This window comes from Neophocaena asiaeorientalis, unplaced genomic scaffold (genome assembly GCF_003031525.2).
Source record: "Neophocaena asiaeorientalis asiaeorientalis breed wild unplaced genomic scaffold, Neophocaena_asiaeorientalis_V1.1 scaffold427, whole genome shotgun sequence".
NCBI classification, from domain to species: domain Eukaryota; kingdom Metazoa; phylum Chordata; class Mammalia; order Artiodactyla; family Phocoenidae; genus Neophocaena; species Neophocaena asiaeorientalis.
In genome coordinates this window covers 2299630-2324857 of record NW_020172280.1, presented here as the reverse complement: position 1 = coordinate 2324857, position 25228 = coordinate 2299630, and the positions used below count along the sequence as shown (strand labels likewise).

At 37.1% G+C, this 25228-nt stretch overlaps 1 protein-coding gene across 1 annotated transcript in view; it reads left to right on the top strand.

Annotated features, from left to right (window-relative positions):
- The window catches only part of RANBP9 (RAN binding protein 9), a 91022-nt gene that overhangs the window by 12020 nt on the left and 53774 nt on the right, over positions 1–25228 (top strand). Inside the window, exon 4 of the mRNA XM_024764098.1 lies at positions 5178–5289. Coding sequence (XP_024619866.1) covers positions 5178–5289 — 112 coding nt within the window. The remainder of the gene's footprint in view (positions 1–5177; positions 5290–25228) is intronic.

Here is a 25228-nt window from a genome sequence, read left to right as displayed (position 1 = left end):
AAAAACACATAATGGAGGTATGTCAGAGCGCCAGAGCAGCCAACTGAAAAAGCTCCCAGTGGCTAAACGGGGAACAGTTTGAGCAACAAAAGAAATGAACTAGTCTTGAATTATAACCCAAAGTATAAAATAAATATGCATGAGATGCATGAGTCCATACTGATATAAACAAAGAGGAAGTATCTTAGCTTTTTTTGATCTGTACTGCACTTGAATTTTCCCCAGATGGGTTAATACAGTGGCAGGTATAGCAGTTCCTGAAGCCACCAAACACTGGGCACAATAGGAATGCACTTCTGGAGGAATCCCAGCTTTTTTGACTTAGGGCCTCTGTATATTGCTAAAATTTTCTCTTTAATTCATTAATGTACTGGGAAAAGCTGTGTTATGAGCTGAGTGACTTTATTATTATGCTGATATCATTGCCATGTTTATCAAGTGCATGTGGGCTAATTTGTATTCAAGAAATGTGCTTTGTAGCAAAACAGACTTTACTGCAATTTAATATTTCTGAGGTGGAGTAGTTTCAGGTGATGTCAGCATCCAGAGTGTGGCTCCAGGAAGAATGATTGAAATTAGAATGGAAGTCAGTGGGGATAAAGAGGTCCGGGAATTAAAATGCAGAAACAATAAAATAATCAAAATTAAGTGTTAACATGTGTTAATGTTGTGTGGTGGGCATATAAAAAAGGTTAGACCGAGTCAGAGAGACTAGAGAAAGAATAATTGAGGAAGTAAAACTTGAACTAAGATAGAAGGGCTGAGGAGGACCTGGCCAGTCTGAGAAGGAAGGGTACACAGCTTTCCGGTTAGAGGGAGTAGCTTGGGCACAGCCTGGCCTGGCCAGTGAGGCTGGAGCAGAAAGGAGGAGGTGGAAAATGCAGAGGGAGGGCAAGATCAAACAAGGTTTTCTGGAAGTTTATCTTTTTCTAGCCTGAATGGGAAGGAGTGTTAGTTGTCTTGAGGGCTAGTGGTACAAGGAAGGCTGATTTATATTTTCAGAAGGGCACTTGGCTGCAGGTTGGAGAGTGGAGGGGTCTGGGGGAAGGCTTTATTCAAACCCTTTCTGTTTCAGTTAAATGCAGTCAACAGATTGAATAGGAGGAGGTGACCTTGCTAGCCTTAGAGTCCTCAAGCAGTACATGTGTTTTCTTCTTGAACCATCTAGAAAACACTTAACATTGAAGACTGTGGTTTTAAAAATGTACACTTAGGTAGTGTGAGGGTTGTACTTTGGTCACCACAGAATTGAAGGTAATAAACTTCCTGCTGATGAACATGATTAGAAATAGGCTCTTCACTCTGATATTAATATCTTATATCTCAACTTTTTCTTGAGTCTTTACATCTTAAGGTTAATTTTAAAATGGAACAAATCCTTTTAACATTTACAGAATTTTTCTATAGTGTCTTGGTAGAGCATAATGAATATACTAAAACCTTGAAGATTTATGACCCTAGTTCTTTACAGTTATTTTTGCATAATGGTAAGATGTAGGGGATTTTAAATCAGACATAGATTTAATGCACGATTCTACCAATTTTGGGCAAGTTATATAATCTCTGTAAGAATTTCTCCATTTTTAGAAATGAGGTTAAATTATACCTATTTCACAGATGTCAAATGAGAAAAATCTATACAGAAGCACCTAATACTTTGAGAGATTGTTTACTCTCAAATATTAGTTTTCTTTCTCTTTTCCCACAAAAGTAGCTAGAATAGGAGGTGGGAATACATGTGAAGTGATCCCAGAACGTTCACTGTAACTAAATCTTTCCTGTGGGTTCAGAGCTCGCACTGGATCAGGCTTCTTGAATTTAAATCCCAGCACAAATCCTGGTTTGGGATTCTCACCCAGCAGTACGACCTGAGTTTCTTTATCTGCCCTTGGCTTCCTCAACTGTGAAATGATAATAAATAGTACCTACTTCATAAGTTGTTTTGAATGTGAAATGAGTTAATAAATACAGTGCTTTTATTTATCATTTTAAAAATTGAAGTACAGTTAATTTACAATGTTGTGTTAGTGTCAGATGTACAGCATAGTGATTCAGTTATACATACATACATATACATTTTTTTCAGATTCTTTTCCATTGTAGGTTATTACAAGATATTGAATATAGTTTCCTGTGCTATATAGTAGGTCCTTGTTATTTATCTGTTTTATGTATAGTAGTGTGTATATGTTAATCCCAAACTCCTAATTTGTCCACCCTACCCACCCCCCCATCACCCTTTGGTAACCATAAGTTTGTTTTCTCTGTCAGTACAGTGCTTTTAGAATGGTGCCTTTCACATAGTATTAAATGTATGTCAACTGTTATCACTTACTATTATTAAGTATACTTTGAGATTCCCTTATCCCTAAAAGTTTTGGTCACTTCTCTTCAGAAAAACCAAAACCAAAAATAAGGGCTAGTTGATTTAGGATTCCTGGGTTAATTGGGGTTTTCTTTAGATTTCTTTTTAACTGTCTAAATTTTAAAAATGCTTTTAGTTTACATGACCTTTTCCCAGGCAGCCAATTATTTGAACATAATGTTACCGAAAAATATATTTTGCTGAAACCATAATTTATTAAATGTCTGTTTTTAAAAAGTGATTAGTGTATATCATTCTGCAGATTTATGCCGTTACTTTCTTCTGCTTAGCTCCATGTAAATACTACCTACATATATTAAAGCAGTTTTATCAGCATCTGTACATTGCTGCTTCCATTTTTATCTTTCTAGCCAAGTTTATCACCTCTCAGTGTTCATCCTGCTGAGAACTTCTGCCCATAAGACATACTTAAGACATCTATGAATGGTAATAGAGTGGCTGAGTTCATTTAGTTCCTTTTAGGCCATGTGAACATGTGCTAATTTGCATTGCAAGGGTAAACTGTTTAATGGTAGGATACGCATTGATAATTTGACAGAGTGTATGGTAAGGGAAGATGTGATCTCATTGGTGTTTGATGGTTCTTGTATAAACAGGATATAATTTTTGACTGATAAGAGGTGTTCAGTTTTAAAACAGTCATGGTAAATTTGAGAAGGGGAGTTCTGCTACCCATGAAGGTAACGGTATAGTCTGACTGAAAGATTAATGACATAAGTTTGTACTGGGTGAAGCATACCTAACTAGAACACCTGAGTAATGATTTGGAGCATTGTTGCTCACACGGCCCTTTTCAGGACTGTGGAGTCTGTCCCACTCACTGTCTCTGAATACTTTCTGACATGCTACTTCAGCTTTATTCTTCTGGTGGTTTTATGGGCATGTTTTCTCTTGCTCACGTGGTTTTGTTCACATGCTAGCTTTCAACGTAATTTGTGTCTTGGGTGATGGACAGGGGAGGTGATCTTAGTGAATAAAACTCTGGGTTAGATTGAGGAATAGCTAATTTAAAAAGTTTAAAAGCCTTTATCTAACAGATTCCCTAAAGATGTCAGCATTAGTATGGTTATTATATTGCTTTCTTAAAAAAGAAAGAAAAGACAATGAGAGGTTAGATATGTTTCTCAGAAGGCTGTAATTGACGAAAGAAATTTTATGGATCAGCCTTTGGATAGAATTAATGATCAAAGATTAATGATTTTTTTTTACATATTAAAATTTTTAATTTTTCTAAACACCAACAATGCAATTTTGCTAAAGTTACAATTTTGGAAAATTGACTGGCCTCAAGACCACTCCCAGGCTTTCTGTCAAGTGTATCTGTCTGTGTATCTGGTCTCTACCATCTCAGGGCTGTGTGCATTTCTCCCAGGACTTGGAGTGGGGTAAAGGTGGGTAGAGAAGATTTTCTAAAGGTCTCCTGGAGTATAGAGCCCAGGAGAGTCCTAAGTGAGGCCCTGGGCTCCTTGAATGCTGTGTATAGTAACCTCTCTCTGCCCTTGTCTCCCAAGTTCTCTTTTGCCTTCCTCAGATTTGGTATCTGGGAGGTTTGATTTTCCAGAGGAAATTAAATATTTTTTTAAACTATTTATTTATTGATTGATTGATAGATTGATTGCAGTATTGGGTCTTTGTTTCTGTGCGAGGGCTTTCTCCAGTTGCGGCAAGCAGGGGCCACTCTTCATTGGGGCGCGCCGGCCTCTCATTATCGCGGCCTCTCTTGTTGCAGAGTGCAGGCTCAGTAGTTGTGGCTCACGGGCCTAGTGCTCTGCGGCATGTGGGATCTTCCCAGACCAGGGCTCGAACCTGTGTCCCCTGCATTGGCAGGCAGACTCTCAACCACTGCGCCACCAGGGAAGCCCTTAAATATTTTTATGTCGAATTATATTACAATAAATATTACCAAATGCTTTCCTTTTACGTTGTTCCCCATCTAACTGTTAAGTTCAGGCAGTTGAAATGTGGATGATGAAATGAGTGAAACCATCAAAATCTATCCAAAGTTTGGATCTAACCAACAAAATTGTAAATTCTTAAAGTAAGAAAGCTGTTTTGCCAATTCAATCTAATTATAAAAATTTCACTTAAAAAAATAGTGTATGAGGGCTTCCCTGGTGGTGGGGTGGTAAAGAATCCATTTGCCAATGCAGTGGACACGGGTTCAAGCCCTGGTCTGGGAAGATCCCACATGCCGCGGAGCAGCTAAGCCCGTGTGCCACAACTACTGAGCCTGCGTGCCGCAACTATTGAAGCCCTGCTCACCGCAACTAGGGAAAGCCTGTGCACAGCAATGAAGACCCAACGCGGCCAAAAACAAAATAAATAAATTTAAAAAAATAGTGTATGATACAGATGCCTCTGGTTTAAAAAGTTAGGCCATTTGGCAAAAAAGTGTTGTTTAGGAATTTGATAGATTATATGCAAATTTATATCTAATAAAATTAATCATATTCTCATCTTGTTCTTCAGGTGTATCCTTTTGTCTCTTAAAAATACCGGCTACCTTAAAATACTTTAATTTGCATAAAGGACTGCTAGGTTCAATGTGCTTAGATTCTGAAATTTTATCAAAACTAGTAATAGTGTGAAGAGTTCCATGTTTAACTTGGGCTATTTTGCATATTGGATTAATTGTGATGATAAATGTGTTATTAAGTCTTTGATTATTTGTACTGATGAAAGCAGAAATGTATATCTCATTCAAAAACCATATTGGTTCCTGAGTTATTTGTTAAGATTTTCATTTGATTATCTCTCTTGATTTTTTTTTTCCTTCCTGTTCCTTACGCAGGTCATGGCAAAACCCCAAAAGATGCAGCTTCAGTTCGTGCCACGCATCCAATACCAGCAGCCTGTGGGATTTATTATTTTGAAGTAAAAATCGTCAGTAAGGGAAGAGATGGGTAAGTGTACATTTTGATGGGAAAATCGTTTGCTTACGGGTAATTATTTTTGCTTTGATTCATAACCGTTTATGATGTATTTGGAAAATTGGAATTTTTTGGAAATTTTGGTAATTGGAAAAGTGGAATATGAATATTCTAGTATAGCATGTTGTACCTGGCTCTGCTTAAATACTAGTTGAAGTTAACACTTGAGTTGGTGAAATTACTAGGTTTTTCTGGTAGGTTTGTCGTTAAAGTGGAGAATTGGAATAAAACAGTAGAGAGATAATGACTCATTTTCCATGCCTTTCTTACACTGCCATTTTCTGAATTCTGCTGAGAAATTAAATCTTCTCAGAGGTAGTTAACCAAAACCAAAAGGTGATTCATAGATATTTTACAGGGATGGGGCCTCAGAATTTTAGGTTTAGATCAGGGAAATGTATGTTTGTACGCTCTCAGTTGGAGGCCATTCCCAAGTATTAGGATGTAGTTTAGAAGCTTCCAAATGAGAACTTCATGTAGATGCTAGAACCAACTTTTATATCATTGCTTTTCAACTTGAGATCACTGGGTGGGTGTGTGTGTGTGTGTGTGTGTGTGTGTGTGCGCGCACACATCAGAGTCACTTAGGGGACTATTAAAAATATAGTAGTTTGGGTCTTACCCCAAAAGTTCCTTAATCAGTATTTTCAGATGTAGAGTTTGGAAGATAGCCATTTTGAGAAAGCTCCACAGGGAATTTCGGTGCATCCCTCTGATTGAGAGCTAATTACGTAGAATCATTGGATCTATCCTGTGGTATTTCCTGATAACTTCATTGTGGTATCAGAGATCCTTTAAAGCATCTATAGAGTCATTTGTGCAGCTACCAAGGTAAATTTATGGGGCTGTGTAAGTTTACCTGTACTTGAAGTGAGTCATTTAACCCCTCTTGGTGCTTCTTCTGTGTTTAATTGACAAAATAAGTATGTTCAGTAGATCATTCCTCTTTATTTGCTGAATATTCTCAATGTCAACAATACGGAAAGTACAAAGTGAAACCTTGGGTTCAACGATAACTTTTTAACTACCTTAGTTTTCCCAGGGTGATCAAGCCAAAGGTAAAATCAGAGAAGCCAACGATAAAGTGGTTGAGAGACCCCAAATTGAAATAGGCACATGATTGTAACCCTTTCTAACTCTACTGCTGTATACTCAGTAAGCCAGTTCTTTTATACTTCAAGTTATATCACCAACTCCATAATGCTGGTGTTGCTCAGGATAATTCCCAGGATTCTCTTTACCTTTCACTCTACACATTGTATCTTTGCATGAGCTAGACCTTATATTTTCATGGCTGCACATTCCCTGACAAGTCTCAAATCTAAAGCTATATCTCAGGTCATTCCCTTGAGCTCTAGACCAATATATCTGCCCAGATGTTTGTATTTGAATGTCCCACAGGCATTTAAATTTAGCTTGTTTAAAATCTTTTTCTCAACCCTAGCTTGGTTAATGGTTACACTATTGCTAGAAACTTGAGAATTTCTTGCCTTAAACTTTCTCTGTCCATTTCTACAGTTTCTGTCTGAGTCAGGTCTTGGTAATTTGTCCCCTAACTTACTGAGGTCTCCCAGTTGCTCCCTGTTTTGCTCTCACTCCAGTGAGAGAGCAATATAACTATTGCTCATCTTCTTTCTAATACAGAACTCAATTGTGTCTGTCCCTTCTTGAGATTATTTGGTATACCTGTTGCTTTGAGATTACAATCTAAAGCTTCTTAGCAGGGTCCTTCATGATGTGACCTTTGTAATTTTCCAGTCTCATCTTTTTGTTGCCAGAATCCCTCATTATTTTTTTTTAAATTAGGTATATTTTACATGTAGTAAAACTTAACCGTTTTTAGTGTGCAGGCCTGTGAGTTTTGACAGATGTGTACAGTCTTGTAACCATCACCACAATCAATATATAGAACAGTTCCATCACCCTGAAGAATTCCTCCATACCCCTTTTTAGGCAACCTTTCCCCATCTCCAGCCCCTGGTAACCACTGATTGGTTTTCTTCCTTTATAGTTTTGCTGTTTCTAGGATGGTGTATAAACGGAATCATAGAGTATGTTGAGTAGAGCAGCCTTTTAAGTCTGGCATCTTTCACTGAGTGTAATGCATTTGAGGTTCATCTCTATTTTTGTATGTACTGGTAGTTCATTCCTTGTTATTGCTGATTATGTGGATGAACCAATCACAGTTTGCTTACTCTTCAGTTGAAGGACATCAGATTATTTCCAGTTTTTGGCAATTAGGAATATAGCCACTCTAAACATTTATGTATAGGTTTTTTTTCGTAAACCTGAGTTTTCATTTAACTCGGGTAAATACAAAGGAGTGCGATTGCTGGGTCCTTTGTTAAATGTATTTTTAACTTTATAAGAAACTGCCAAATCGTTTTGCAGCATGGCTGTACTAGTTACGATCCCACGAGCAGCGTGTGAGGGTTCCTGTGGCTCTGCCTCCTCAGTAGCACTTGCTGTTGTCAGGGGTTTTGTTTTGTTTTAAATTTGTAGCCATACTAATAGGTATCTAGTGGTTTTCTTGTGGTTTTAATTTACTTTTCCCTAATGACTGACGATGTTGAAGACATCATTAATGTCTACATTAATTCTTATCTGTCCTGTTTTGTTGGGGTTTTTTTTGCGGTACGAGGGCCTCTCACTGCTGTGGCCTCTCCCGTTGCGGAGCACAGGCTCCGGACGCGCAGGCTCAGCGGCCATGGCTCAAGGACTTAGTTGCTCCGCGGCATGTGGGATCTTCCCGGACCGGCGCACGAACCCGTGTCCCCTGCATCGGCAGGCGGATTCTCAACCACTGGGCCACCAGGGAAGCCCTGTCCTGTTTTTTTTAAACAAACTCAATAGTTCCTTTATTTCGATTTTATTTTATTCAATTTTATTTTTAAGATTTTTTTTTAATATGGACCATTTTTAAAGTCTTTATTGAATTTGTTACAGTACTGCTTCTGTTTTATGTTTTGGTTTTTTGGCCACGAGGCGTGTGGGATCTTAGCTCCCCAACCAGGGATCAGACTCCTGCATTGGAAGGTGAAGTCTTTAACCACTGGACTGTCAGGGAAGTCCCCTGTTTCGATTTTAAATTAATTACTTGTCAACCACTGTGGACATGGTTAAGAAATGACTTAACAGAGATATACTTAAAAATACTGAATTGACAGCTCAATTGAACGGAATGCTTCTTAGGGCAGTTCTCATTTTGGCATTCACCCTGATTAAATTTAAGGTCCTATTCCTCATCTCTTTTGTGAGCTATGGGAGCTCTTAACTGGGGCATCCAGTTAATCTCCATTTCCATTTTTCTGCCAGCTTAGGCTTGGAGAAATAAGCCCCAGAAAATAGAAAGTAGGATGTTAAACAGAGTTGAATCAACATAAAGTGACCCCAAAGGAGAGGGTTGGAACCCCAAAGGAGAGAGATAGGTTAGAAAATACTACCTAACCAAACTGGGGTCCACTTGCCCGGCACCCAGCAAAGCCAATCTACTGACACTGGGTTGTGGTAAAGTACAGTGTTTATTGCAGGAACCAAGCAAGGAGGATGGGCAGCCCATGCTAAGAAGACCCAAACTCCCCAGTGGCTTTCTGGGAAGGGTTTTTAAAGGCAGCATTAGGGGTGAGGGTTGTAGGGTGTGTGATCAGCTTGTGGACTTTCTTCTGATTGGTTGGTGGTGAGGTAACAGGGTGTTGTTTTGGGAATCTTAATCATCAGCTTCCTGGTTCCATCCTATCCAGGGTGTACATGCTTGTGATCAGCATGAAGTCACCATCCACCTCTTGGGAGGGAGTCTTAGTTTCTGCAGAACTACTCAAAGATATTTGTCCGGTTGTTATGTATACACCTTGAGGAGGAAGTAGGACCCCGTTCTGTGGCTGCTGTTGTTTAAAGCTGTCATCACTTCTCTTGCTTGACTGCTTTTCCTTGGTTTCTGCATTCCCTCACTTCCCCAATTAGTAACTGCTTGAGTCTGCTCTTTGGAAGTCAGGAAAGGCCTAGGGACTAAAGCCTTTTTCCTACAAACAAGAAACACGGAGGGGCTTTTGTACCTGGGAAGGTCTCGCAGGGGCCTGCTGGGTTTCAGTCTCCCTTTTTCTTTGATACTTCTCAATCCTGAGGGGAACAAGGGTGCGACAAGAAAGGGAATAAAGTTTTGGATAGAGAGGTTAACCATAAACCTGGCAGGGGGACTTGGTTTCAAAAATACCCCCAAAGACCTTTTTCTAATCAGAGTTGGCATCTGTGGAAAGTAGATGGCAGGTATGTAGTGCCGTAAGATACTCTCTGTAGTTCTCTGATGGTACTTGCTGGCTCATGTTTCTAGCTGTGTGCAGGTTCTTTCCTTCCTCCTTATATTCACCTTCTCTTGTCTCTTTCCCCATTTGCCAAGCTTAACTAGTTACTCTTCAAGTCGTAGTTTACAGTTACTTTTTTTTGGTGGCACTTTCTCCTCCCCAAAATAAGATTGTGCCTTTATTATGCTTCCTTCGTTTTTTGGGCAGACTGTAATTATAATATTTATACAGCTAATTGTCTGCTTATTGATGATGTAAAACGGTACAGATTCAAGGGTGAGGGACTATTTTATATTTCTGTAATTCCAGTACTTACTTTTTAGGTAGCACTCATATGAATGAACAAATGGGTGGATGAGAAACAGTACCCACCTCCTGTATATTCTTGGAGAAAACTGTTGTGGTTTTTTTTGGTCTGATTTTGTTTATTTCTGGTAATCTTTTTTTTTTTTTTTTTTTTCTGGTAATCTTTTTGAACACAGTTTTAGGTCCAACCCAATGCTTTTGGAAGGAAAGAGCAAACAGTTCATTTATGGAAGGAAAGCAAGTCATGTAGCTTATTTTGGCCAAGTATTGTCTTTCTGGAGATACATTGAACTGTATCAAGAGATATAAAAATTCCTTCCTAAAATCCTAATGTCATTGTAAAGACTTGACCAGAAAGAGCAGCTGTTAGTTACCTTTCATTTGCAGTGATACATGCTCATCTGAGAGTTTATTATACTTAATTTAAAATTGAGTTTTCTTTTAAACAGTGTGTTTATCCAAGATTAGGACAGGTAAATAAATATTTGGATCCAAGATGTCAGTTTTATTACGAGAAATTGTCATTGTAGCAGGTTTTCTCATGAAATGGCAAGAGTTGGGTATGAATTGCTTCTCAGTTGTTTTGTAAAATGCATGATTTCTAGGTCTGCCTTGGAAAAGTAGCAATATGACTGTGATGATTGGTACTTGTTTTCTTCGTTGCCTAAGAAGTGAGGCTTGAAGGAAGTTCCTTTTATTAAACGAAACAAATAATATGTTCTGTTTTCTGCCTTGGATTTTCATTTAAACTAAACATAATTTTTGTGTATGTTCAGCAAAATAAGTTTACTTTATTAGGACAAAATAGCCTGTCTCAATTTTTTGATTAATTTGAAAATGAATTCCTAACACATCTTGCACCCCAAAAATTAAATCACCTTATTTGCATGAAATCATTTTCTTTAGGAGACATATTTAAAGGGTATATATTTACTTTATGTTCTTGTTAATTCTTGTTGACTGTCAAGATGAATTTCTAAAAGTAGTCTCTAAAAGTGTCTTTTGAATGTACTTTCAGTTCAGGAATTTTATTCAGGTTTTAAATTATGTATACTGATAGAGGCAGTGGAGATACAGTTAATTATAAATGTGAGAGATAATAAAATTTTTATTTGGAAATTTTTAGAATTATAATTTATTATGAGTGTGATATTTTTAACTCTTCAAACAAAATATTGATGCCATTCTGCCAGTGTGATTCAGGAGAAATCAGCAGGTAATCCAGTCTCTGTTCTGTTCCTAAATTCTGATAATAAAAGCATAGAACATTCCTTCTATGTTTCCTGACTTTCTGGATTATTTCTTGGGGGAGTGGAAGAGAAATAAAGGCCTTTCTTTCCATCTAGGTTTAAAAGGCTTTAAAAGGTCTTTCCTTCTAGTTTCTATTGGTGATAAGCAGTAAGTGGAAACACAGATGGAAAATGTGAACAAAGATATCAAATAAACTATATATTTATTAACTTAATGAATATATATTGAACAGGTATGGTGTATCTGGCATTGGCAGCAGCTGAGCGAGTATAAGAAATTATTTTATTTATCTCTGTCTTATAAATAGTTTCTAGTAGAGGACCTGACACTTAGCAGAAACTCAATAAATGCATTGAGTGAACTGAATGTGTGTTCTTGTTCTCAGGGAATATTGAATTCAGTATTTGGAGGGTACAGTGGGGCAGAGCAGGGAGCAGACATATGCAAATAACTCTAGATTAAGACATAATATACTAAGTACTTAGAATGAGAGAGTATATGGGAGAACTGAGGAGATGATGATTAATTCTAGCCCAAGGAAATAGATTTATAAAGGAAGTAGTGTTTGATAGGCCTTAGAAAATGAGTAAAAATTTGAGACACTTCGTTGGGGAAAAATATTCCAGACTGTGACAAATGGCTGGACTTGTCTCATGGGAGGAATGGAACTGTATGGTGTCTTTGGCTGAGGTAGATGACTCAATATTGCTGGAGACTTGAGGGCTTATAGTGAAGAGTTTACAGAAGTAAGAGTGGAATTGGAATCATATTAGAGAGCCTTGATGATAGTTCTAAGGGCAAATGCTCTAGAGGTAGTAGGGAGCCTTCAGTCTTTGAGTAGGGCAGTGATAGGGTATCTGTTTTAGGAAAGCATTACTGGGTGGGGAGGGGATGCAGTGTGTGATGGCAGTGTGAAAGATGGCTAGAGATAGGAGTTAGGCTACGAGGCTATTGCCTAGGGATGAATTGTGATAGAGGTTAAAAAAATAGAGGAGGAGGAGGTAGTTTAACTTGTTGGGTGGTACCTATTATGTACCAGATACTGTGCTAGGAACCTAGGGTTTACAAGGAGGGATTGGCCAGGACAGGGTCTCTGCCCTCCAGAAGTTTGTAGGTAAGAATAGAAATGAACATGTCAATAAATAATTAAATATAGCATAAAAAATGTATAGTAATAGCTATATGAACAAAGTAGAGAAGCAGTATGGTGGAGGAAGTGACCAACTCTGTTGGAAGATGGGGTGGCAATCGAGGAAGCCTCTAGAAAGCTTGCAAAGAGTTATGGAAGAGGAAGAAAGTTAAACATAAGTCTCTCTCACTTCCCTGTCCTTCAGCTACCTATTTACCCTCCTTAGACTGATTTCCTAGGAATCACTCCAGAGATACTCTATGAGCAGAGTTTTCAAAGATGAATAGTTGTTTTAGAAGCTGATTTAGTTACTTTTGCTAAGAAATACAGTGAAGTACTTTGGGACAAGAAAGATGGAGATTTGAATATTGGCTTTGCCACTTACTAGTTCTGTAGCCTTGTACTTTTCGACAAACTCTTTGTTTCCTTTTCTGTAAAATGGAAACAGTAGTGCCAGCCTCATAGGATGAGATTAAATAGTTCACTTAAAGTACCCGTTAGAGTGCCTGGTGCACAGCCTTGATGCTTCTGTTGCTGATGGAGAAGGAGCAACACAAAGGTTTGTGGCATGAATGTGTCTGGAGGTGATCATGAAGGGACTTCTGATGGATAATCTTTATCTTCTAGGTGCTAGCTTTAAAAGGGAATGATAACGATTGGATTTGCATTTTGGGGAGGTTACGCTGATACAGAAAAGAGAGGTCTGAGAGACGCAAGAGGTCCAGTTGGGCCGTTATGATTTTGAATTGGCTTAATCTGTGTAGTGGAGTTAGTGAGGAAAGTAGATAGATTTATTAGCTATTTAGGACTTTAAAGAAAAAGAAAAAACTTGATTAGGAGGTGGGAATGGTAAGGGTAGCTGTTGAAAGGGAAAGAATGAAGGGTGACTTCCTCTGTTCTGGCTGGGACAGTCGATTAGATAGATGGTGCTGTGACTGAGCATACTAAGGTACACTGGAGAGAAGTAGAACTTTGAGGTTGCAGATGATGCGGACATGGTTTGAACTGCTGTGAGACGTCCAGATGATGCGTTAACAGTAGGGGCTTTGACTGAAAATAAATGGAATTTAGGAGAGAGAAAAGTTGTAGGTGGATTTTGGAGTCATCAGAATGTAACTTGTTGAAGCCATGAGGATTGATATGATCACCCAAGTGTGTGGTGTAAAAAAAGAAGAGGTCTGAGAACGGACATCTGAAACACCATATTTACTAGAAATGTAGGAGGGAAGAATCTAGCTAAGGATTCTGAGAAGGAATGGTCCGAGTTAGAAGGAAGATTCTAGAGAGTACTGTGTGTTAGAAGCCAAGGAAGTCAATTAAAAGGAGAACTGAAGTGTCCGCTGGTTTGTCACTTAGGAGGTTGTTAATCCTTATTCTGGCAGTTTCCTTAAAGTTGGGGTGGGAGTGAGTGCAGTGCATCAGAGAGTTAGAGGTAAGGGATGGAGTTGGTGGAGCCGGAGGACTGCCTAGCTGTGCAGCACTTGTGGGAAACAGTATTTCTCCATCCATTCAGAAAAATCGGCCTAAGAAAATTATATCTTGTATAAATTCTATTAATAATTCAACTTGTTTTCTTCCAGTTTTTATATATACACCTTTTTTACACAGCTGTACTCTTCTTACACATTTTTAAAATATTTATTTATTTATTTATTTATTTATTTATTTATTTATTTATTTTTGGCTGTGTTCGGTCTTTGTTTCTGTGCGAGGGCTTTCTCTAGTTCTGGCGAGCGGGGGCCCCTCTTCATCGTGGTGCGCAGGCCTCTCACTATCCTGGCCTCTCTTATTGCAGAGCACAGGCTCCAGACGCGCAGGCTCAGTAGTTGTGGCTCACGGGCCTAGTTGCTCCGCGGTATGTGGGATCTTCCCAGACCAGGGCTCCAACCTGTGTCCCCTGCATTGGCAGGCAGATTCTCAACCACTGCGCCACCAGGGAAGCCCTTCTTACACATTTTTACATCCTGTTTTTATTATTGATTTGCCAAGACATATTTATTACTATGTATTTTTTAACCTAGTTACAGGTATAAGTACTTTACTATGAGATTAAAAGCTCTGACCATCTTTTTTCTTTTTATTTTTTTTTGCTGCAACATAGTCTGTTGTAAGTGTATTAAGGCACATCCATAGCTATTCTCCTATTGTTATTTAAGTTGTTTCTAACTCTTTTCACTATTATAAATAATTTTTATGCATGGTATCTGTATTTCTTTAGGAAAGATTTCTTGAAGTAGAATTATTGGATCAAAAGAGAAAGTATGTACACTTTTAAGGTGCATGAGGCACTGGCCAAATTACTCTCTAGAAAGATGAGTCCAATTTCCGTGTGGGCGGGAGAAACTTGGTCATATGTGTAAATTGAGGAGAGGAAATCACTAGGAAATCCAAGGCAAGCTGAGGAGGCTAGTTCCTTTGCTGAGGGAGTAGAGTTGAGGGGTTAAATATAAGTTTGGAATGTGGGCTGGAATATGGAATTGATTAGAACAGAAACATCTCTACTTTGGGAAGCCTGTCTTGACAACCTTTCCACCTCCAAACTGGGTTAGACTCCTCTGTTATGTGCTTTCATAGCACTTTTACTCCCCCTTTATAGGATTTCATCATATTCATAATTATTTATGTAAGATCTGTCTTCCTTGTTAGAGTGTCAGCTCCACGAGAGCACAGACTTCTGTCTTTTTCACAGTTTAGTCTGTGTTGGCCCACACATAGCTACTTAGTAAATATTTATTGATCAGAGAAGTAAAAGTATTGAGGAACTGTGAGATTTTAAACCATGAATTTAAAATCATGTAGTGACAGCAGTTTACATATGTAAAATCATTTTTCTGTATGTACTCAGCTGGTTGGGGAGGAAAGTTGAATTGTATGATTGATGCAGGATGGGAAATCATAGTTTAGGTAAGTTAGAAGGACAGTTGTAGTAGTTGAGGTTACTGGTGAGGGAATGTTTAAATGGACAGTTTTTTAGTTCAGGCTGGATAAGGAGGAAATGAAATCAGTAAAGAGTGGGTAAAAGCAGACAAAATGGAGAAATTTGTATGTTGCTGTTTCTAGTGAGGTTTAAGAAGAGGTGGGGTGGGATTTCTGAGGTGGGGTTTCTGGAGCTGCCAGGTAGGATGTACCAATGAGAGACAGCTTATGTGAAGAGAAGCAGGAGGGATTTTTGGTTGATTTTGCTCGCTACTGTCTCCTCAGTGCATAGAACAATGCCAGGCACAAAACAGGTGCCTGAGTGGAGGCGGTGGGGTAACAGCTTTGCCTCTGCGTACCCCCAGCTCTGTGCCTTGTACAGAGTATAGGTATTGGTGTTTATGGAGTGAACAGTGAGCCTTGGATTTTGGATACTTCTTTACTGACATTTTGAAACAAGCAAAGATGATTGGGAGCTGCATTTCTGTTGGTGAGGAAAATGTTTAACAAAGTACCCAGTGAATGTGGGAAAAGTGCCCTAGAGATACATAACCATCACGTTTCTTAAATTATTCTCGAGTTGGTTATCCATCTTCATTGTACTGGAAATCTGAAATCACCTTTACCCCTTACTCCATCACTTACTTTTTATACCCAGTAAATGCATGTGGAATTTTTTTAAGAACCTTTTCTCCAGCTGTAAGGTAATGTATTCTTAATGCAAAAGGGAAAATCAAACAGATCCTGTGAAATAGAAAAAAAGCATAACTATTTTTAAAAGCATGTGCAGTCCTACCACCCATACGAAGGTACAGTTGACATTTTAGGGTATAGTCTCCCTGCCTTTTTTTTCTCTATTCAAACAAATTTTAACATTAGTCCGAGAAAGAAAAATTGGTTTAAGGTGTATGTGAATCACGTAAAAGAGATTCAAAAAATACATTATGCTCATGTGTACCACTACCTATACTTAATATGAGTTTAATTAAAAATTCAGAGAGAAAAATCCCATTTTAATGATGTCTTGAAGATACCCATAATCTTTCAATATGTTGTTAAGGTTGTATAGCTTTGTCATAATGAATATATTACTTGAAATCATATTTCAGTTTTGCAGAATCAGAAAAAGTTTGTAACCAGTCTATTTATTTTTATCTCAGATACATTGAGTGCTTGCTGTTTGCCTTTTTCTGGAATCACTTATATGAAAGTAAATGTTCCAAAATAAGGAGACATGGTCTGTTAGTCCTGGACCTTTTGATTTTCTGTGGATGATTTGGCAGTTGGATAGGTTTTTCAGGAGGAGTGGCTGAGATGTTTAAAATGATTACAGAGTAGTAGCTGTTTTGGAACAGAAACACAGGCTGGTGAGGAGTTGTGCTTCATCCCAGTGCTGCTTTCTCTGTGATTTAGATGGTGTGGAATCTCAGCAGTTTTCCTCCCCAACATTTTCAAGCATAAAGAAGAGTTAATACAGTGAACAGCCATATACCACCTTGATTTTAGAGTTAGGATTTCGCTCTGTTTGCTTTATCACAGATCTGTCCATCCATGAACACATCTTATTTTTTAATACATTTCAAAGTCAGAGTTTCCAAATTAGTTTTATTTAAATTCTCTAATTTTACACTTGTACCTCTTTTTTCTTACTCTGAAAATCTTTGTTTCTAATGCTTTTGACATAATTTTTTATTTGCTTTGTCCTAGAACATAGCTATACATTTCTAAATTAGCATACCAATATTATTACTAAAAGAATATTGAATACCGTATTTTTTTTAAATACTTTTTTTTTTTTTTTTTGCGGTACGCGGGCCTCTCACTGTTGTGACCTCTCCCGTTGCGGAGCACAGGCTCCGGACGCGCAGGCTTAGCGGCCATGGCTCACGGGCCCAGCCGCTCTGCGGCATGTGGGATCTTCCCAGACTGGGGTATGAACCTGTGTCCCCTGCATTGGCAGGCGGACTCTCAACCACTGTGCCACCAGGGAAGCCCTTTTTTTATACAGTTTTACACCAACTTGACATATTATTAATTTCACATATTTAAGTTTAACTTCCGTTTATAGGGATTGCTTTTTTCTTTTTGTTTTAATTAAATAAAACATTTGAACATTTACATTGTTCCCCAATTAAAACTGTGCAAGAAGGCACTTCACAGAAGGCTCACTTCATCCTGGTCTTCCTCCCATAGGTAACCATTTTTACTAGTTCTTGTTTTTTCTTTGTATTATTTCCTTTTGAAAATATAAACAAATATGCCATAGAAAAGTGTGAACAGATCTCATAAGTAACTGGTGGCAGACATTAGTGGCTTCTAGACAGGGGAAGTGGTTAGCTGGAGATAGGAATGAAAGGAAACTTTAAACATTTTTGTCACTTTTTTTTTTTTTAATGATGTGGTATATTTGCTTTTTTGGGGGGGGTTAGTATATTTTTACATTTAGAAAATTATACTAATACCTGTAGTCTCCTCTTTTAAAGATATCCTCTGTTGTGAGCAGTGATGGAATTAGCTACTAATCTCTTCGTGACCTTCCCTTCCCTCTTCCCTAGAATCATTTTTTTTTTTTTTGATATTTAAAAAATTGTTACTGATTCACATGCAGTAAAACTCACTTTTTTGAGGGTGATGATGTAGGTCTGTGAGTTTTGACAAATGCATAGAATCATGTAACAAGCACCATAATAAGATCTAGAACAATTCACCTCCCCAAATTCCCTCTTGATATCTCTTTGTAATCAAATCCTCCCCCATACCCTAACTCTTGGCAACTGCTGATCTGTTTTCTATTCCTATAGTTTTTCCTTTTGAAACCAGAGTGTATTTTGTCATATAAATGGAAATGTCATATAAATGTAACCTTTAGAATATGGCTTTTTTCCCACTTAGCATGATGCATTTGAGATTCATCTAGGTAGTCTAGTGTATCAGTAGAACATTCTCTTTTTGGTAAACTCTCCCCTTCTCCATTTTGTTAATTAATTGCTATATATATATATATATATATACACACACACACACACACACATATATATATATATACACATATATATATGTGTATATATATATACACACACACATACATATATATACATTAAAAGTACATAACATTTGCATATGCAACTCTGTTACCTCATCATTAGTGTTAGTTCTAAATTCAGTATATTTAATACTTACCACCAGATCTTATTTCAAAGCTTCTCTTAGGGTTTTTTGGTTGTCTGAAGCTCATTCTTTACTAGAGAGCTCAGGGAGAGCTCATGGAAACAATATTATTTAAGTCCTTTCTGGTTCATAACTTGTTTGTGACCATTACACCCATTATATTTGAAGGTTTGGTTGGATATAAAATCCCTGGTTTACATTTTCTTGAGCTTTGTGGACTTGGATATGAAGTATCACTGTCAAAGTCTTATGCCATTTTTTTTCCTTGCAAGAGATTTGGTCTTTTGCTTGGATGCCCAAAAGATTTTTCTTTAAGGAACCAGTATTGAATATGTCTTGGTGTTAACCTTCATGTATGACCTTAAATAATAGGTTCAAGTTTTCTTTTATTTCAGAAATGTTTTCTTCTGTGATAATTTTCAATATTTGCTCTTTTCAATTACACAGGTTTCGTTTTTTGGGGACTCCAATTTTGAGTGTGTTGGATCTTCTTTGCCTAACTTCTGTATCATTGACTTACAAAATTTTTTTCTTTCCTTCTTTGTTATTTTAAAAATTTCCTGCATTCTGTTTCATCTTTTCTTCTGGTGTCTATTCACTCTTGTGTTCCATTTAGTTTTTCTTCATTTCTGATTTAATTATTTTTCCTAATTCTCATATAATGCTAATAAAAACACCATTCTCCTACTTATTTATATTAAAAAATGGAGACTTCCTATGAAAAAGTTAAGTTAGAACACTGGTGGAGAGAAACGCTATTGCTGAAAAACAGTAAAGTACACCCCAATCTCCAGAGTTATAGGTACACCTCACTTGGTATGATGGATAGTATCTGTAAAGTTTATAAAATTGAAGTGAGGCAGTTTCTTACTAACTTCTTTGCATGATTTGGAATTACTGCTCTTCATTCTTCATCAATTTTTTAGGGAGATGATGAGAAGTAAGAAGATTTTAAATATGGGTTATAATATAAAGAATTAATTTTATTAACCAAAAACTTCACTTTATTGGAGTTGTAAATAATTTAGTGCCTATGAGGTGAAAGTAGGATGTGTTTTATACCTATTATGTGATAAATTATTTTCATTACCCTACATTTAACACTATAACAGGCTACTTTAAAATATTGATTTGTTGCTCTTGTAATTAACTACAGATCAGATTCTTTGATAGAGAGTTATTAGAGAAACTCTCAAAATAGTGTTCTGCTTTTGTTGATCCTAGAGTTTATTGTCTTAATTATTATTTAAAAGGCTGGATAAATGAAAAGGTACTTGAAGTCCATCTTAGGAAACATAGCCAGGCCTTAATTTAAGGTATTTTGTATTTATATAGCTATTTGAGAGGTAGTGGAAGAAATATGCAACTCAGGGGTTGATGTATATTATTGTGGACTTTCCAAAGGCAAGAAGTAGAGCCTGTTAATTTTTGTTTTCTGTGATCCTTTTGCTTTGGGAGAAATGGGGGAGGGGTTAGTATGGTATATATAGAAAGAAGTAGCTGCTTTACTGTCCGTGTAGAATTAGAATAAAAATTTTTTTACCGCAGACAAATGCTCTAGGTTTGAATAGTAATACTGAGAAAAAGAATTTCTATTTTCTCTAATTTCAGTTGTAAGATTTTTACCTCAATTCTGTTGGCTCAGATATCATTTAGAGATTACTACTTAATTTGTAGTATTTTAGATATGCATATTCTTGATTTTTTTTGTATATTAATAGTGCATATCTAAGAATGTGCATGTTGGATATGGTATGGTAAAGTTGTTGGGACAGCAGAGGCTTGGCAGGAAGTTTCTTATACTCACAGGACCCAGAGGGGAGTTAGGCATGCCATGCAGGGTCACAGGAGAAGCACCAGGTTTCAGTCAGGTGGCAGAAGATAGTGGGGGTAGGCAAGGCCGAGCCAGGGTAAACAGTTTAGGATTGGCTGGTTTGAATAATATTGGTGGGCCTTGCGCTATAGGGCTGATCTCTAGTTGTTTGGGAGTTGACCTGAGATGATTTAGGGCAGGAAAAATTGGCTTGTGTGTGAGAGTAAAATAAGGAGATGATGGGGGCTATAGACTCAGAATCAGTTGGTTTGTATAAGAGAGGCATATTCCTGGCCAGGCCCTTTGTTATCTCTTAAGAAAAGGCTTGCCTTGGAAGGGGCTGGTCAGAGACGGGGAAGGAGCAGTCTCTGACCAGCAAGCTCTCTAAGATGTCAAAACTTCATATAAGTTACAGGAGATAAGAAACATGACTAGTGCAGCCGCCCAGTGAAGTTTATCTGTTTACTCTGTCATACAATATCTGATCTATTCATAATCTTAGCTTTCTAGACAATTGCTTTCTTTTCGTTTGTTTGCTTTTTCATACTTTTTAAACCTTTTGGTTCGTGATTGTTTTTTTTCTTTTACCCCTGAAATATGCATCTTTTAAAAACTTGATTAATGTATTTTCACAGGAGCATCTGCAACTTTTTTCTTTTCTTTTTTTGCGGTACGCGGGGCTCTCACCACTGTGGCCTCTCCCGTTGCGGAGCACAGGCTCCAGACGCGCAGGCTCAGCGGCCATGGCTCACGGGCCCAGCCGCTCCGCAGCATGTGGGATCTTCCCGGACCGGGGCACAAACCCGTGTCCCCTGCATCGGCAGGTGGACTCTCAACCACTGCGCCACCAGGGAAGCCCTATCTGCAACTTTTGATGAAATGATTTTGATTTAATTTTATAGCACTACTGTATGAATCCCCGGTTGGATATATGTCAGCAGTTCACTTTTAATGGTTGAGAGTAGACATACGTTTCTTCTTTTTCTTCATAAAGAAGAGATAGGTGTATGTTCATATCTTTTTGAAATGTTTAAGATTGATAGCTTGTGAGTTGCAGATAAGTGTCCCTGAGTTTCTATGTAGAAATATTACCTATATATACATACAGCAGTGAATCTTGCAGCAATACTTATCTTTTGGTGCTCTTATTTGGAGTCTTATTTCATTATATTTATGATGCCATTTGACAGAAATAAAATATTTTATTTCAAAAGGTATTAAGTAATTTTAAAATCCTGTAAGACAAAAAGATCCCTCTTGTACCTTGAGTAACGTGAAGTTACTATTCAGAATTTGAAATTTAAAAATTAAACATCAAGCAAGAAATTTGATAGGAATTTGATACATGACCGTTAGGCCCATTAGAGGAATGCTTACTGAGCAGCTAAGTTATTCAAATTCATATAATTTGAAATTTTCTTTATTTCTAAAATTCCTAAACACTTGTGTTAAGAAATTATGTTTGTAAAATTGCTTTTGAGTTTCAAATAACACACTGATTCAATAAATTACTTTGTAAATTAAAAGCTAATTCCAATCCTATAGGACAGAAACGTCTTTTCACCAGTCTTTTTGACACTGAATTACTTCACTCAAAAGGGCCATATCTACCCCATATTTACCCTTTTGGAAAGCATTGTTTCTTTGCACACAGTACAAGCTGTTTATAACATACTTCCCCCATTATTGTTTAATGTCTTTACATTTTATTTAATACTATTTTTATAACAGCATTTATAGTGACCACATAGCACATTCAAGATTAAAACCATGCTGGTGCTTGAACCAATAGTTCAGTGCTTTAAATTACTGGGTAGTCGTCCATTGTCAAGAGGTACCACGTTTCATCATCCCTTTACCAGTTGAAGGACTTTGGGTTGTTTCCAGGTTATGTCAGTTATGAGTATAGGTGTAGTAAGTATTTGCAAACAGGTTTTTGTGTAGTTTACCTATATTCTTGGTTTACTGAGAGTTTTAATCATGAATGAGTGTGTTACATTTTGTCAAGTGCTTTTCTGTTATGATCATATGATTTTTCTTCTAAATTATTGATGAAAGATTATATTAATTTTCAAAGGCTGAACCAGCTTTGCATACTTGGAATAAACTGCACTTGGTTGTAGTGTTTAATTCTTTTGTATACATTGTTGGATTCATATGCTGATAGTTTGTTGTGGATTTTTTACATCTATGTTCCTGAGAAATAGGTCTGTGCTTTTCCTTTCTTGTAATCTCTTTATCTGGTTTTCATATTAAGGTAATGCTGGCCTCAAAAAATGACTTAGGAAGTCTTCCCTCTGCTTGTATTTTCTGGAAGGGATTTGTAGACAGTTGTATCATTTCTTCCTTAAATGTTTTGTAGGATTCAACAATTAAACTACTTGAGTGTAGTGTTTTCCTTTTTGGAAGGTTGTTAATTATTGATTGAATTTCTTTAATCATTTCTTTAATATAGAAGCATATTCAGATTATCTGTTTCTCCTGTTGTTAGTCTTGGTAGATTATGTCTTTTAAGGAATTGGTCCATTTAATCAAAATTATTATCTAAATTATTATGAATTGGTCCATTTTATCTATATTATTAAGTTATTATTAATTTTTTTTCCTTTTAATGTCCATGAGATCACTAGTGATATTATTACTGACAACAGTAATTGCTGATTTCTTTCAGTTCTGACATTAATAATTTGTTAGTTTGGCTAGAGGTTTATTAATTTTATTGAGCTTTTCAGAGAACCAGCTTTTAGGTTTCTTTTGGTGGGAAGAATCATTCCGTTCTCCTTTTATTGGTTGATTAAAGTATAGTTGCTTCACAATATTATGTTAGTTTCAGGTATACAACATAGTGATTGAATATTTTTATGGATTATACCCCATTTAAAGTTATTATAAAATACTGGCTATATTTCCTGTGCTGTACAATATATCCACATAGCTTATTTATTTTATACATAGTCTATGTATAAACTATGTATTTTATACATAGTAGGTTATACCTCTTAATCCCCTACCCCTACCTTGCCCCTCTCCCATCTCTCTCCCCACTGGTAAACACTAGTTTGTTCTCTGTATCTGTGAGTCTGTTTCTGTTCTGTTATATTCATTCGTTTTATTTTTTAGATTCCTCATATAAGTGGTAACATACAGTATTTGTCTTTCTCTGTCTGACTTACTTCACTAAGCTTAATACTCTTCAGGTCCATCCACTTTGTTGCATATGGCAGAATTCTTTTTTATGGCTGCATAGCACTCCAGTGTGTGTGTGTGTGTGTGTGTGTGTGTGTGTGTGAGAGAGAGAGAGAGAGAGAGTGTGTGTGTGTGTGTGTGTGTGTGTGTGTATCACATCTTCTTTATCCATTTATCTGTTGATGGACACTTAAGTAGCTTCCATATGTTGACTATTGGAAATAATGTGACTATGAACATTGGGGTGCATGTATCTTTTCAAATTAGTGTTTTCATTTTCTTCAGGAGTGGAATTGCTGGATCATATGGTAGTTCTATTTTTAGAACTGTTTTTTAATTGGCTACCCCAAGGTACATTCCCATGAACAGTGTATAAAGGTTCCCTTTTGCCCACATCTTTGCCAGCATTTGTTATTTGTGGTCTTTTTGATGATAGCCATTCTGACAGGTATGAGGCAATATCTCATTGTGGTTTTGATTTGCATTTCCCTGATGACTAGCAATATATAAAGAACAAGCTTTAGTTGATTTTCTTGGTTTTCCTATTTTCAATTTCATTGATTTCTCTGATTTTTATTATTTCTTTTCTTCCTAAAATCTAAAATATTAAGAAAAATTAATATTTTTCTTAATTACTGGTTTCCTAAGGTAGAAGCTTAAATTATTGATTTTAGATTATTATAATATTCAGTGCTATAAATTTTCCTCTAAGTACCTTTTTTAAAGCTGCATCCCACAAATTTTGATAAGTTATGTTTTCATTTAATCCAAAATAATTTTAAAATTTCTCCTGAGAATCTTCTTCTGTGACCCATTTGTTATTTAGAAGTGTAATGCTTAATCTCTAAATATTTGAGATTTTTCAGCTTTTATAGATTTCTAGTTTAATTTTATTGTGGTCTGAGAGTGTACTTTGTATTATTTCAGTTTTTAAAATGTGTTAAGGTATGTCTTAGCACAGAATCTGACCTTTCTTGGTGAATGTTTCTGTGAACTTGAGAAGAACGTGTATTCTTATGTTATTGGATGTAAATGTCGGTGAAATCCAGTTGATTGATGATGCTGTTAACTTTGACTGTATCCTTACTGGTTTTCTGCCTGCTGTGTCTGCCAGTTACTGATGCAGGTTTGTAGATGTCTTCAGTTATATGAGTGGATTTAACTGTTTTTCTTTGCAGTTCTGTCAGTTTTTGCCTCCTATCTTTTGATACTTTGTTATTAGGTGCATAAACATTAAGAATTGTTATGCCTTCTTCAAGAGTTGACACTTTACATAATGCTCCTCTTTACCCCTGATAATTTTCCTTGTTCTGAAATCTGCTTTGTTTGGAACTAATATAGCTAGTCCAGCTTTCTTTTGATTAGTATTAGCATGGTATACCTTTCTCCATCCCTTCCTTTTAATCTACCTGTGTCTTTATATTTAAAGTGGGTTTCTTGTAGACAACATATACGTGGGCCTTGTTTTCTTATTCAGTCTGTCAGTTTCTTTTAATTGGTGTATTTAGACCTTTCACATTGAAAGTGAGTATTGTTATAGTTGGGGTGATATCAACCTTGATTATAACTTTTCTATTCATTGCGTTTGTTCCTTGTTGCTTTCTTAAAAATCTCTCCCCCATTTTTTTTTTTGTTTCGTTTTGTTTGCGGTACGCGGGCCTCTCACTGCTGCGGCGTCTCCTGTTGCGGAGCACAGGCTCCGGACGCGCAGGCTCAGCGGCCATGGCTCACGGGCCCAGCCACTCCGCAGCATGTGGGATCTTCCCGGACCGGGGCACGAACCCGCGTCCCCTGCATCGGCAGGCGGACTGTCACCCACTGCGCCACCGGGGAAGCCGCCCATTT